The 13,591-nt window shown below is 33.3% G+C and overlaps 1 protein-coding gene across 1 annotated transcript; it reads left to right on the top strand.

Annotated features, from left to right (window-relative positions):
- The first annotated feature begins 548 nt into the window (after positions 1-548).
- Positions 549-11,359, top strand: LOC100259635 (uncharacterized). Its single transcript, XM_059742396.1, has 3 exons — positions 549-736; positions 2,735-4,333; positions 10,077-11,359. Exons 2-3 carry the CDS (start codon positions 2,735-2,737, stop codon positions 11,235-11,237), a joined length of 2,760 nt encoding a protein of 919 aa, XP_059598379.1. The 5' UTR covers positions 549-736; the 3' UTR covers positions 11,238-11,359.
- Positions 11,360-13,591: the final 2,232 nt, after the last annotated feature.

The raw sequence follows: 13,591 nt of genomic DNA, 5'->3' as shown, positions 1-13,591 counted from the left end.
TATAAATGTTATTAAAACATTAAATTATGTTCAGACAGATTGTTTGAATTTTGGTTTAAGTATAATCCAAATTTAATTTAAATTAAAAAAACTAAACTCAAGTTGAACTTGAGTATTGAAAATATTTATTCATTCATGTCGAGTTGGGTTAAGCTAACCTACCCAAATTGTATTTCTAGGAATAGGGCCTTGGGGTAAATAAGATTAGGAACTTGAAAAATAAAAATAATGTGATTTTTGTTTTTGTTAAATTTACTTTTGAATAAGCTTAACAAAAAATTTCAAAATAAATTTTTCGTATTGGTTTTTATTTTGATATATTCTTCTGGTAACTCTTTCAATTTTTTACAATAACTCTTACCTTAGAAAGAAATCATCAAAAATTATTTTTAATACTTTTTAAGATAAATTTCCAAAAAAAAAAAAATGTATAGTACTATTATTTTCTATTTTTAAAAGAAAAATAGTGGGAAATCAAACAGAATGTTATTTCCTTATTAGCTCAAATTTTTAATAAAATGAAAAAATTGTAATCCACTTGCCAAGCATAGCCTTTTTCCCAATAAGAAGGGGTACAGCCAAGTCAAGGATGGCGACGACACGTGGAGGAGTACTATTGGCCAAAGTCTAACCGACTTTACCTTGAAAGCTTATAACTACGAAACCCTCTCAGGCTCATCTCATTCTCATTCCGATTCGGCGTCTGTATTTTTCATAATCTCGATCCTTCGTCAAGGTTAGGGTTTGTCTCTTGTCTTGTTCTATTGATGTTTGTTCATTTGGGCTTCTTTATGGTTTTTGGTAGGGTTTATCTGCTTTGCCCGTGGCCTATTTTTGATTATTGGTTAGGGTTTTGGATAGGGATTTTATTTGATTGTAATTCTTGTTTGTGTTTCGGATTTTGTATGTTCTCGTTGGCTTTATTAGGGTATTATCTGGTAATTTGTTCAAAATCATGATCTGATTCTTCAAGAACATAAAATCGTTTACTCCTGGTTTTGACATTTCCAATTGTGCAATTCAGTTCTGGTGTAATTAGATCTTTACACCAACAATATGATTGGAGTTCTTTTGATTTATCCTTCCTTTTTTTTTCATTGTTGTTTGTTTGATTTTGCAGCTTTGGGATATTTCTAATGGTTTCTGTGCTGATAGATTAATAGGTTTTTGAGGAATTCTTAGTTGGATTTTTTTTTTTTTTTTTTTTTTGAAAAATACCAGATTTTTGTGTTTGGGTGTTCCTCTCTATGTAAAAGGCTTCATCTTTTTAAGGGATATAAAGAAGATGCTTTGTGTTGAACATGCAAGCGATCTCTTTGGCTTTGTTCTCATAGGTTTGGGATCAGGTTAACAATATTGGAGTATCTTATCAAAAAAGATCGTTTTGGACCTGAAAGCTAAAACCCTTTGTCCATGATGCCTAGCTAACCACTAAATATATTTGTTTAAATGAAAATTTTGAAGACATCTTCAGCAATAGTAAATATTGAACATCCTATCATAGGATCTAATGATGACATGAAACTATTGCTGATTGAAGAAAATTATAGAAACTTATGTTGGGTGTTGTGGAAGTCTGAGCCTGATGTCTTATATAAATTCACAGTTGTTTAAAGGGACAGGAAGGCAATACTGCATTTTTTTTTCTTTTCAAATTTAAAGGAAAAAGAATGGAAGAGCGAATTCAGATTTAATGTCTAATTAGGAAGCAGACATGTCTTGTTGGTGATTAAATACTGACTTTTTGTTGGTAGGACATTAATTGCAAGCTGAAATGTTATATGATCAGTAAATTTACATTCTCATGCTGATATCAAATCATAGCAATACTGTTGAAGTAGACAAATGGAGTTCTGTTGTAAGCCAGAGAGAGTTGAATGTAATGATCCAATTTTAGAGGAGGTTATAACCCAATGAAAATTTCTAACTCACTTTAATGGAAGTGGTCTTCATGTTACAACATAAAATTTTTCAATTCAAAATTTACTTTTTGACTTTGCTTCTAAACTTGATTGTCTGGTTTATGAGAGTGTTCAACAAAGATTCAAACAGTTTTTTTATTTGCAACAAAAGAATTGGTATTGCATGGAGATTTGAAGAGCATTCCACTGTTTTTAGGAACAAGTTACGTTAAGAACATCTATATCGCCAAGCATAATCATATTATAACAACAATGTAAAACATGTATGCCTAATTGATATGGTAAACTTGCTTCTCATCAATTCCACAGTTTGCTCCCAAAATTAAGATTAACAAGAGAGTATTAAGAGTTATTTTGAGAACAAATTTGCTCTCAAAATTTGTTCCACAACTTATTTACTTGTCAAAGAAGAGAGTATAAAGAGTTGGAGGTTATGAGAATTATTTCTACTCTTTTTGCGTTGATGATAGAAAGCATAATAGAAGTGTTATATCACAACTCATTATTTCACCAATGCTTCATTGTCTGGTTATGGATAAATCATGAACATTGCAATGCTTCAATGCAATATTTACAAATATGAACTTCTACCTTATTTCACCGAGCTTATGTTTCTTTCACGCATGGTTATGGTATGATATTTCGGTTCCCTTTCTGGTTTTCACACTTTGTCTTCTTATTATGGAGAAAATTCCCTCATGGGCTGAAAATTGGGTGTAGATGCTTAATTGTGTTTCTGTTCTTTCAGTTTATATTGGTTACCTAAGAGGATAATATAGCTAATTAGGCTTATCTTTGTTGTTGCATAGCAGATGCAGATCTTTGTTAAGACCCTTACTGGAAAAACCATAACTCTTGAAGTTGAGAGTTCTGATACCATTGACAATGTTAAGGCAAAAATCCAAGACAAGGAGGGTATCCCCCCTGACCAGCAAAGGTTGATTTTTGCTGGAAAGCAGCTCGAGGATGGTAGGACTTTGGCCGATTATAACATTCAAAAAGAGTCCACCCTACACCTTGTACTTCGTTTGAGAGGAGGAATGCAAATATTTGTCAAAACACTAACTGGAAAGACCATCACACTTGAAGTTGAGAGTTCAGATACAATTGACAACGTGAAGGCAAAGATCCAGGACAAGGAGGGTATTCCTCCAGACCAGCAGAGGCTTATCTTTGCTGGTAAGCAGCTGGAGGATGGCCGGACATTGGCTGATTATAACATCCAGAAGGAGTCCACCCTTCACTTGGTTCTCCGTCTGAGAGGTGGCATGCAAATTTTTGTGAAGACCCTCACTGGAAAAACTATCACCCTTGAAGTTGAGAGCTCAGACACCATTGATAATGTCAAAGCGAAAATCCAGGACAAGGAGGGTATTCCCCCAGACCAGCAGAGGCTTATATTTGCTGGTAAGCAGCTCGAGGATGGCCGGACATTGGCTGATTATAACATCCAGAAAGAGTCCACCCTTCACTTGGTTCTCCGTTTAAGAGGCGGCATGCAAATTTTTGTGAAGACCCTCACTGGAAAAACTATTACCCTTGAAGTTGAGAGTTCAGACACCATCGATAATGTGAAAGCTAAAATCCAGGACAAGGAGGGTATTCCCCCAGACCAGCAGAGGCTCATATTTGCTGGTAAACAGCTGGAAGATGGTCGGACATTGGCGGACTACAACATCCAGAAGGAGTCTACCCTTCACTTGGTTCTCCGTTTGAGAGGTGGCATGCAAATATTTGTGAAGACCCTTACTGGTAAAACTATCACCCTTGAAGTTGAGAGTTCAGACACTATCGACAATGTGAAAGCAAAAATCCAGGACAAGGAAGGTATTCCACCCGACCAGCAGAGGCTAATCTTTGCTGGTAAGCAGCTAGAAGATGGTCGAACTTTGGCTGACTACAATATACAGAAGGAATCAACCCTTCACCTTGTTCTCCGCCTACGTGGGGGTATGCAGATTTTTGTGAAGACCTTAACTGGTAAAACAATCACTCTTGAAGTTGAGAGCTCAGACACAATTGACAATGTCAAGGCAAAAATCCAGGACAAGGAAGGCATTCCTCCTGACCAACAGAGGCTGATCTTTGCTGGAAAACAGCTTGAGGATGGCCGCACTTTGGCTGACTACAACATACAGAAAGAATCCACGCTGCACCTTGTTCTTCGCCTTCGTGGAGGTATGCAGATATTTGTGAAGACCCTGACAGGTAAAACTATCACACTTGAGGTGGAGAGCTCTGACACCATAGATAATGTGAAGGCAAAGATTCAAGACAAGGAGGGTATCCCTCCAGATCAGCAGAGGCTCATATTTGCTGGAAAGCAGCTAGAGGATGGGCGGACCTTGGCAGATTACAATATTCAGAAGGAATCTACACTTCATCTTGTTCTTCGACTCCGTGGTGGTGATGTTGGTTGCAGATGGTGAGGGATAGCTGGTTTGATGGGGATCTGGAGCAGTATTTATTCTGTCTTGTGCATTGTGGAATGGTAGGGTCCCTTTCAATGCTTGGCGTTGGTTTATGCATTGATGTTCAATGGTAAACAATATGTGGATTTGGACTTGGATTTACTTTATAATTTGTATTTGGATTTGGTTTGCTTTATAGGTATCTTTGGAACATATCTGTTACTAACAGATTCGAGTTTTCTTTATAAGTAAATATTTGAAATGTGTCATATTCTAAATAAGTAATGGTGGGTTGCAGTATTTTGCTTCTACTTGGACTGGTCATGGTTCTCTGTTGAAGTTTATATGAAGCATAAATTTATAGATATAAGGTTGGGGCATGGTTATGCTGTTGGGAGTTTAATATGCAGGAAATGTCTTGTGTTTATTTATTCAGTTTGAGACTGAGATCTCCAGACTTACAATTGCATCAAGAAAGTCATTAGTTTTTGAACTCACAGCTGGCTATTCGTTCTAAGACCAAATATGATGGGAGAAGAGAGGAGCAGTAGAATATGTACGTCCTTAATAACTCATAAATTCATCTCTTGCTTCCGTGGTCACTAGTGGGCTTTACCAACCTTGAAGAATGAAGAATAGGTGGCTTTGGGATTTGCGAGGTTGTCATCCAAAAGGACTTGTGGTATGGTACTGTTTTTCATTTATGTGTATTTGATATCCCATTGTGTGCTTTTCTTCCTGGTTTGCAGCATTTAAATGATAACTTTTCTTTGGGACGTTTGATTAAATATCACCCCCATCTTATTAAAATGACCTTTATTTTTTCAAAACAAGAATAACATTAAAAAAAAAAAATTATTTGAAAATATATTTCATTAAATTTATTTATATCCATGATAGATATCAATCCCCATTTTCTAGGCCATTGATCCATTGATCCATTGATCCATCCTACTTGAAAAATCACAATTTTTTTGTCAATAGTAGACGATACTCTTACCTTGGAGGTGAAGAAATTCATACATATGTAAGGAATTTCATCATTGGAGGTGGATAATTCACTCATAAATAAGGAATTTCATCATAGGAAACCAATCTAAGATTGACGTACGTGCATAAATTTTTTTAAAGAATTGGACAAAGGAGATTGATTATAACATAAAACTAGAGAATGTCAATGTTGCTATAGAATTTGTTAGTGAGACCTAAGGGAGCTGAGCATGTGAGAGGAGCGTGCACCCTCCTAAACACCCCACACACACCCTCAAACTTGAGGGTGGTGTAATTAACCACACTAAGTTTGTGAGAAAACTCCAACTTTGGTTAATTTATAATCCATTTGGTCACAAGATTGAACAAAGCAAATCTCCAAGGTTCTCTCTAAAATCTAATCTCTCATAAAATGGATGTCTGACTCAACATGTTCTGTTCGAGCTATGGTTCTTGAGGAAAAGGCTACATCCAAGTTATCTCGGTAGTAACTTATGTAAGGGCGTTGTAGTCTAATTCAATGCTTGATCTAACCACTACATGCTATTTTTTGGAAGACCAAAAAACTAAATAATCACCATAATAAACACATTAACTTGCAATAGACTATCATTAATACAATAAGCTTGGTCAGTATGTGAAGCCAATTAATCCCAATCTTTTATTTGGTTTGATATGTGACCCTTGAGCAATTAACCTTTCAAGTACCCGATTATTGATTCCATTGCATGTTAGTGTGAAAAAATTGGTTATTATAAATATTAACTGAATTTGTTCACAATGTAAGCTTTGTCAGATTGTATATGATTCATGTATTGTAGTGAACCCATTGTACCTTTATAAATAGTAAGATCATGCATTACTTCCCCATTAGATGCTAGGTGGCTTCTTGTAGTGGCTAGTGTGGAACTATGCTTTTCATTTTTGATGTTTTAGATTTGTGAAAGTATGGAGATGAATCATCCCTTGAATTTTTAGAACCCTAATCTAGTAATGTGTTAGTTTAAATATGTCATATTAGGCTTTTGGAGTGAGCATGTCTCAACCTATAAAGAGATGAATTACTAGGTGAGAGGTGCCCTTGATGGTCACCCTGGATCTAATACCTATTGAAAAACAGAAATGAATCCCCAATCATGGTGAACCCAATTGGAAGATTTGACCTTTGAGACATTTTATCAAACATGTTATGGTCAATCCATACTTTCTCATTATTTGTTTAGGAAAAGCTCTCTTTTATTTCTCAATATAAGATTAAAAATGTTGTTGAATACAACAAATCAAAGGGGATTTAAACCCTAAGCATCTGATATTTTAAGAATACAACAAATCTTAAGTATTTGATGTTTCAAGAAAGCAACAAATCTAAGAGGATAATTCCCATAGAGTATTTAAGGTATCAACAAGCATTCAACAAAAATTAATTAAGTAAATAAAGATGTCATATATATATATCAAAACACAAATGTTAAAGACGAAAAAAGTTTAAACATTATACCTGTAGAGTTTATGTCAAAGGGCCTTCCCCTAGTTAAAGAATGTAGCCAAAAATAACTTCTTGGAAATCCTTCATCATTGATGGATCTCCAAGTTTTACAATCCATGAAAACCACTAACTAAGAATAAAAATATAAACTTCACAAAAGAAGTAAAAACCTCTAAGAGCCCCATTTTCCCTTTATAAAGTTTTTTTGTCAAAAAGTCCCTCTTATACTCCTCAAAAGTTAGTATTCATACTTGGAGGAAAAACCTTAGGAGTCTAGGGCAAGTGGTAGCATCATCCATAATCCAGAATGATCATATGACTTAAAAAAAATAGCTTAAATAATGGGTGAGGAGGCATCCAGGAAAGGGGTAGAGATGGGCATGTCACACCCTTAAGGGGTGTGATATGCCCATAGGTAAGGCAATGGGTATGTCGCACCCCTGAAAGGGTATGCCTTTCCCATGGTCAAGTCAATGGGTATGTCCCACCCTAGGGGAAGTGGGACACAGGGTTTGGTTTTTTTTTTTTTTGGTTTTAACCAAAATGTGCACTCTCTAGAGTGCGCACTACCTATTTGTCAAATACTACTCTTGGTGGTAGTGCACCCTAGTGTGCACAAGATTTAGATTTTTTAGTTTTTTTGCTTTTGAAAATCTTTGGTTGTCCTCCATTATCAATTCGACATCCCTTGTTATCCCTTCATTGAAAACCACTAAAAACACCATAAAACACCTTAAGTTACCAAGTAGTTTAAATGACTTAAATAGGTGATTAAAGGTCATGATTTGCACAAGAAACAACTTGACAATAAGTTAACTATTCTTGTGAAAATAACAATTCTTGGTGTAGATCATGAAGTAGAAGGACCTAATATCTCTAGAGGACACAATAATCTATATTAGAATTAAAGAACAAAGCAAAAACCTGAACAAGGTTGAGAAATCCAATGAACTTTCGAGACTAATCTAGTAAAAGATAAGCCAAAAAAATAATAAGAGAAATAATTGCAACAATACCCCTTGAAAGAAGAAATCTAATCTTAATTTTGTGAACAAATCCCATAAAGTTAAATTTAAGAAAAAAGGAAATTGCTTTCTTTGTGAAAAGCCTGGGTAGATGCAACACAATGTAGACATAGAAAGAGGAATGAGGAATAAAAAACTAAGGCAAATTTGGTCAAGACTCATATGATAGCTATAGTGGTTTCTTTTGGATGAACATGATCTTAGGCATATATTTGGCAATAGGAGTGCATTTACTTCCTACACTATGATTCACAAAGGAAAAGTGCTTCTCAAGATAACTTCCAATGAAGTCTTTGCTCTCAATAACATCCTTCATGTGTCAGATGGCTAGAAAATAGATATTTTTCAAATGCATGTATTATATAAAAATGATAATTTAGAAAAAATAAATTAAGTCAATTATTCTAACATCTTTCTTAAATATATGATTTTTTTTAATATTAAAGGGTCCAGCAAATATTAATTAAGAATTTAATTAAAATATTAAATATATTTTCAAACACATGTATTTACAATTATCTTTTCATAAATAAATTCTTATGTGTTGAAAATGACAATCTAATAAAAATAAAAAATCAATTAATAATAATTTAAATCTATAAAAAATAAATTCTAAAACTTTTAACATCGATAATACTATTTATATTTTTATAATAAGCAAAAGGATTGAAAGGAGAACAAAAAAAAGAGTAAAAAAATAAAATTTATTTTTAAAAAATAAGTGAGTTAAGATGATATTTATTTTTTAGTTGAATAGAAAAAGTCAAATATTAAAATAAAAATATTTAATTTTTTTTATTCAACTGAAAGTAACATATTAATATTAATTAAAATAACTAAATAGAACTTATTCATAATAAATTTACTTTAATTATGTTAGTTGATATCAATATGTTATCTTTGATTTTTTTTATTAAGTTAAAAAACAAGCACTATCTGCGACTGAAAATAATTTGTTTTAAAATTTAATTGAGAAAAAATAAATAATCCCTTTGTATTTTTTTTATACAAAATTATATGTTAGGTTAGGTTTGGTTATTGAAAAATGACGAGAAAAAGAAATACAAAAGAAAAGAAAGAGAAAATATTTTTTGTTTAAATTAATAAACTATTTTTATATAAAATTTAAATAATAAAAATATATAAATTTTTTACTAATTTTAATTATATCATACTTAATAAAATCAAACTCACGTTTGAAAGGAAGACGCAAGTCGAAGATTCTAGAAATTACATTGAATGAATGAGAAGGAAAGGAAATTTTGGCTTGGGGAACACGTATAGAATAATAGCCTATGGACGTCAAGAACGACTTTCTCCCAAGCCCAAACCTACCTACCTCTACAACTATAAATATTAAATATTTCCTCTCATCTCATCATTCCAAGCGTCTCTGCGGTCTCCCTGAAAAGCAGTCTTCGTTCCTGTGCTTGTTCATCGACCATTCCCTTTTCCCCAACCGTTCGCTTTTCCCTTTCAAGGTCTGTTTTCTTTTCCATTTCTTTTATTTTTCTTTTTATTCTTTCAATTTAAGATCTATTCTTTATAGATCTTATGAGTTTTGTGTGAATTTGTGTTTGTTTGGTTGCTTTTTGGTATGAATTGTATCTGTAATTACCTGGAACAAAGTCAAGATTTTGAATTCCAAATCGAATCCCTTTACCATGGAGATGTTTGGAATCCACGCGATTTGAATTCCAAGTTAATCGAATGTTTGTTTTGAACGTATTGATCTTGGTCTTATTGCATGATGATATTGCTTTAACCCTAACTGAAAAGGGCTTTGTTAATTTTAGGGTTTTGTTTTGCCAATATTAAAATCGTTATGCTTTCCATTTACAAATATAGATGTAGATTCGAAAAGACACTATTTGTTTCGTTTTGGGCCATTGTTTCTGCACCTGCACCAACTAAGCTACTATTTTATAATTCCCCTCTTGTTTTACTGCACTTAAATCTACTTTGGACATATCTTCATGCATATATTTCTTTGAACATCATTTCCAAAATGGTATTGTTCTTTCTGATTAAAAAAAATCGTATTGTTCTTTGCAGTTTGATTTAGGATTCAATTCCAAGTATAAAACCCATTTTGAGATTATTTAGGAAAGAACCCTTGCAGCTTTATCATTCTGTTGATTTAGCTTAGCTCGTCACATTTTCATGTGGCATGACGTCCTGTTGAAATTTCTGTGTCTATAGGATGTTGTCGCTAACCCACTTTCCTATTGTGACATAACAGATGCAGATCTTTGTTAAAACCCTTACTGGGAAGACTATAACCCTTGAAGTGGAAAGTTCTGATACCATTGACAATGTTAAGGCGAAAATCCAAGACAAGGAGGGTATCCCCCCTGACCAGCAAAGGTTGATTTTTGCTGGAAAGCAGCTTGAGGATGGCAGGACATTGGCAGATTATAACATTCAGAAAGAGTCCACACTCCACCTGGTCCTTCGTTTGAGAGGTGGAATGCAAATATTTGTTAAGACACTCACTGGAAAGACCATCACCCTTGAAGTTGAGAGCTCTGATACGATTGACAATGTAAAGGCGAAAATCCAAGACAAGGAAGGAATCCCCCCTGATCAGCAAAGGTTGATTTTTGCTGGAAAGCAGCTTGAGGATGGCAGGACTTTGGCCGATTATAACATTCAGAAAGAGTCCACACTCCACCTGGTCCTCCGTTTGAGAGGTGGAATGCAAATCTTTGTTAAGACACTCACTGGAAAAACCATCACCCTTGAAGTAGAGAGTTCTGACACAATTGACAATGTAAAGGCGAAAATCCAAGACAAGGAGGGAATCCCCCCAGACCAGCAGAGGCTCATCTTTGCTGGTAAACAGCTTGAGGATGGTCGGACCTTGGCAGATTACAACATTCAGAAAGAGTCCACCCTTCATCTGGTTCTCCGGCTGAGAGGTGGAATGCAAATATTTGTAAAGACGCTGACCGGGAAGACCATCACTCTTGAAGTGGAGAGCTCTGATACAATCGACAATGTGAAGGCAAAGATCCAAGACAAGGAGGGTATCCCCCCAGATCAGCAGAGGCTCATCTTTGCTGGTAAACAGCTTGAGGATGGAAGGACTCTGGCTGATTACAACATTCAAAAGGAATCCACCCTTCACCTGGTTCTTCGCCTTCGTGGAGGGATGCAGATATTTGTGAAGACCCTGACGGGAAAGACAATTACACTAGAGGTTGAGAGCTCAGACACTATAGATAATGTGAAGGCAAAAATTCAGGACAAGGAAGGGATCCCTCCAGATCAGCAGAGGCTCATCTTTGCAGGGAAGCAGTTGGAGGATGGTCGGACTCTTGCTGATTACAACATTCAGAAGGAGTCTACTCTTCACTTGGTTCTTCGTCTTCGTGGGGGGTCTGGCCCGTCTGGGTTCTGAATGGCTGGTTATGGTCGTTCCTGTCTGTCTTTTGGGATATGTTTGATGTTATAGTATGTGGTATGATGCAGTTGCTTCTTGCTTCTGCTTGAAATAAAGAGTGAATGACATTCGTACCTAAACTACTTGTTTATCTGGTATGCTTGATTAGAAATTTATGCTTTCTAATGGTTGATTAGAATTTGAAATTGAGCAAATTGAAGCATTAATTCTTCTAGCGATGATTGTTTTAAGAGATATTTGGCTAAAAGTTTCCAATTACTTCTCAAATTGGAAAAATTGACATTCTTTCTTTATTCTTTACAAAAATGATCCATTTTGGACAATATTACCTTTCTTCATCTCCTCAAATTATCCCTCTGATTCCGGAGTCATTTCCCTCCCATGCTTCCAATGAATTTTCCAAGTTCTCATCATGCTCTAGATTTTTCAATGAAATTCAAATCCATGATAAAGATGAACAGATGAAGACCAGCACAACTTTCTCATCTTTCTTTCTTCAAGATCCTTTATTTTATTTTTATTTTTTTATTTTTATCTTTGGTTAGGGTTTTTTGCTATTGTTTTTATAGGAGGTTTTTTTGGAGATTTTTGAATTGTTTTTTCTTGAGATTTTTTGTAGTTGTTTTCTATTGCGAAGATCTTGCATCCTTTTTTTTTTTCTTTTTTTAAAAAAAAAATGTTTTGTTAGGGTTTTCTGTGATTATTTTTGTGGTGGTTTTTTTTGTTGTGATTTTTGGAGTTGTTTTCTGTTGAGGGTTTTTTTTTTTTAAATGTTTTCTATTGGGATTTTGGTTGTAGTTTTTCATAGTAGGATCTTGGTTAAGTTTTTTGCAGTTATATTTTATTGGGATTTTCAGCAGTTTTTTGTTAGGGTGAATATTCTAATTAAGAACTTAATCTTAATTAAGTTTTTTCTTTCTTTCTTTTTTTGATAAAATGGAAACTTAACTCTAGTTAAGTTTTCTCTTTTCAAAAAAGTAAAATTTACTGGTAGAGTTTATAACATTATAATCAAGTTCTTTGTATATAAAATAAAAAACCTAACTCTAGTTAAATTACTTGTAGATGAAACTCAACTATTGTATAGTTCTATCGTTCTAATTTAACACTAGTTAAGTGTTTATAAATCAAACTTTGAAAACTTAACTCTAGTTAAGTTTTTTATAAGCCAAACTTAACTTTCCTGCACTTCAAGTGACATAAAATTAATCTTTGTTAAGTTTGTAAAATTTTAGATAAATATCTAAATTGAAAACAAGGACGAGTTAAACTGACATGAAATTAATCTTTGTTAAATTTATAATAAATAAAACTTAATTTAAATAAGCATCTAAAAATTGAACAAAATATAATTATGTTTCATAAGATGAAATGAATAGAATGAATAAAATAAATAAGAAAATAATATTTTTGGTATAAAAAAAAAATTAGAGGGGTAAAATATTCAAAAATGCTCATTTCTCCATACAATTAGAGGAAGTGGTTAGTTTTACAATTTGAGAGTTATTTTGAACCATACTTCCAAGGTGATAAACAAAACAAAAAAATGTTTTGATAATGCTTTGGTCCAACATGAGATTTAAAAAAGTGATGCCCTAAGTTTGAGGTACCACATTTTTATATTAATACCCAATAATAGTGTCTCTCAACCTATGTGTGGTCCAAATATTATGAATTTCATTATTAAATTAATTTTTTGTCTTATCAAATTTTAAATTTTTTTAAAAAAGTTAGAAAATCACTTATGATGTTTCTTAAATGATTTTATTAAAAACACTTTAAATAAAAATATTGTGATACACACTCTTAATCTTTAATTATATATAGTATTATACAAAATAAAGTATAAAAATATTGAAAATATAATGACTTTTAAAAATTGATTAAACAAATTAAAATAGCAAATTACCACCTTAAATTTTAAATTTTTTTGAGAGTAATGTATATGGATTAACTCTTACCATTATTACAAGAATATCAATTTAATTTCATAAAAATAGGGTGTGATCCTTAACCTAGGTCCATTCGGTGCAAAGGTATGACAATCATTTCATTTATATAAAGTGAAATGTGCAAAACAAAATGATTGTCAATTTTCAAAGTGAAGATAGTTTGCACTTATTGGAGGTCGTTGCATACATCATGTGTAATTTTGATGTGTTCCTTTTTGACACTTTTAATACTAATTTTATTTACTTATAAAATAGAATAAAAATCATTCTAACCTCTCTAAGGACATAAACTGCTATATATGAACTAATTTAAAATTTTTGATCTATGCTAAATCTATGAATGCATTTCTTTGATTGCTTATACCTAAGTAGTTCATTAAGGTGCTAACATTCTCGACG

This window comes from Vitis vinifera, chromosome 14, assembly GCF_030704535.1.
Source record: "Vitis vinifera cultivar Pinot Noir 40024 chromosome 14, ASM3070453v1".
Taxonomy (NCBI): Eukaryota; Viridiplantae; Streptophyta; class Magnoliopsida; order Vitales; family Vitaceae; genus Vitis; species Vitis vinifera.
This window is presented reverse-complemented; position numbering and strand designations above follow the sequence as displayed.

Bases quoted from the DNA above. Each gene is read 5' to 3' on its own strand.
- LOC100259635 (XM_059742396.1), top strand. From the start codon at position 2,735: ATGCAGATCTTTGTTAAGACCCTTACTGGAAAAACCATAACTCTTGAA. The intron at 4,334-10,076 runs GTTGGTTGCAGA...GTGACATAACAG, and splicing joins TTCGACTCCGTGGTGGTGAT to ATGCAGATCTTTGTTAAAAC.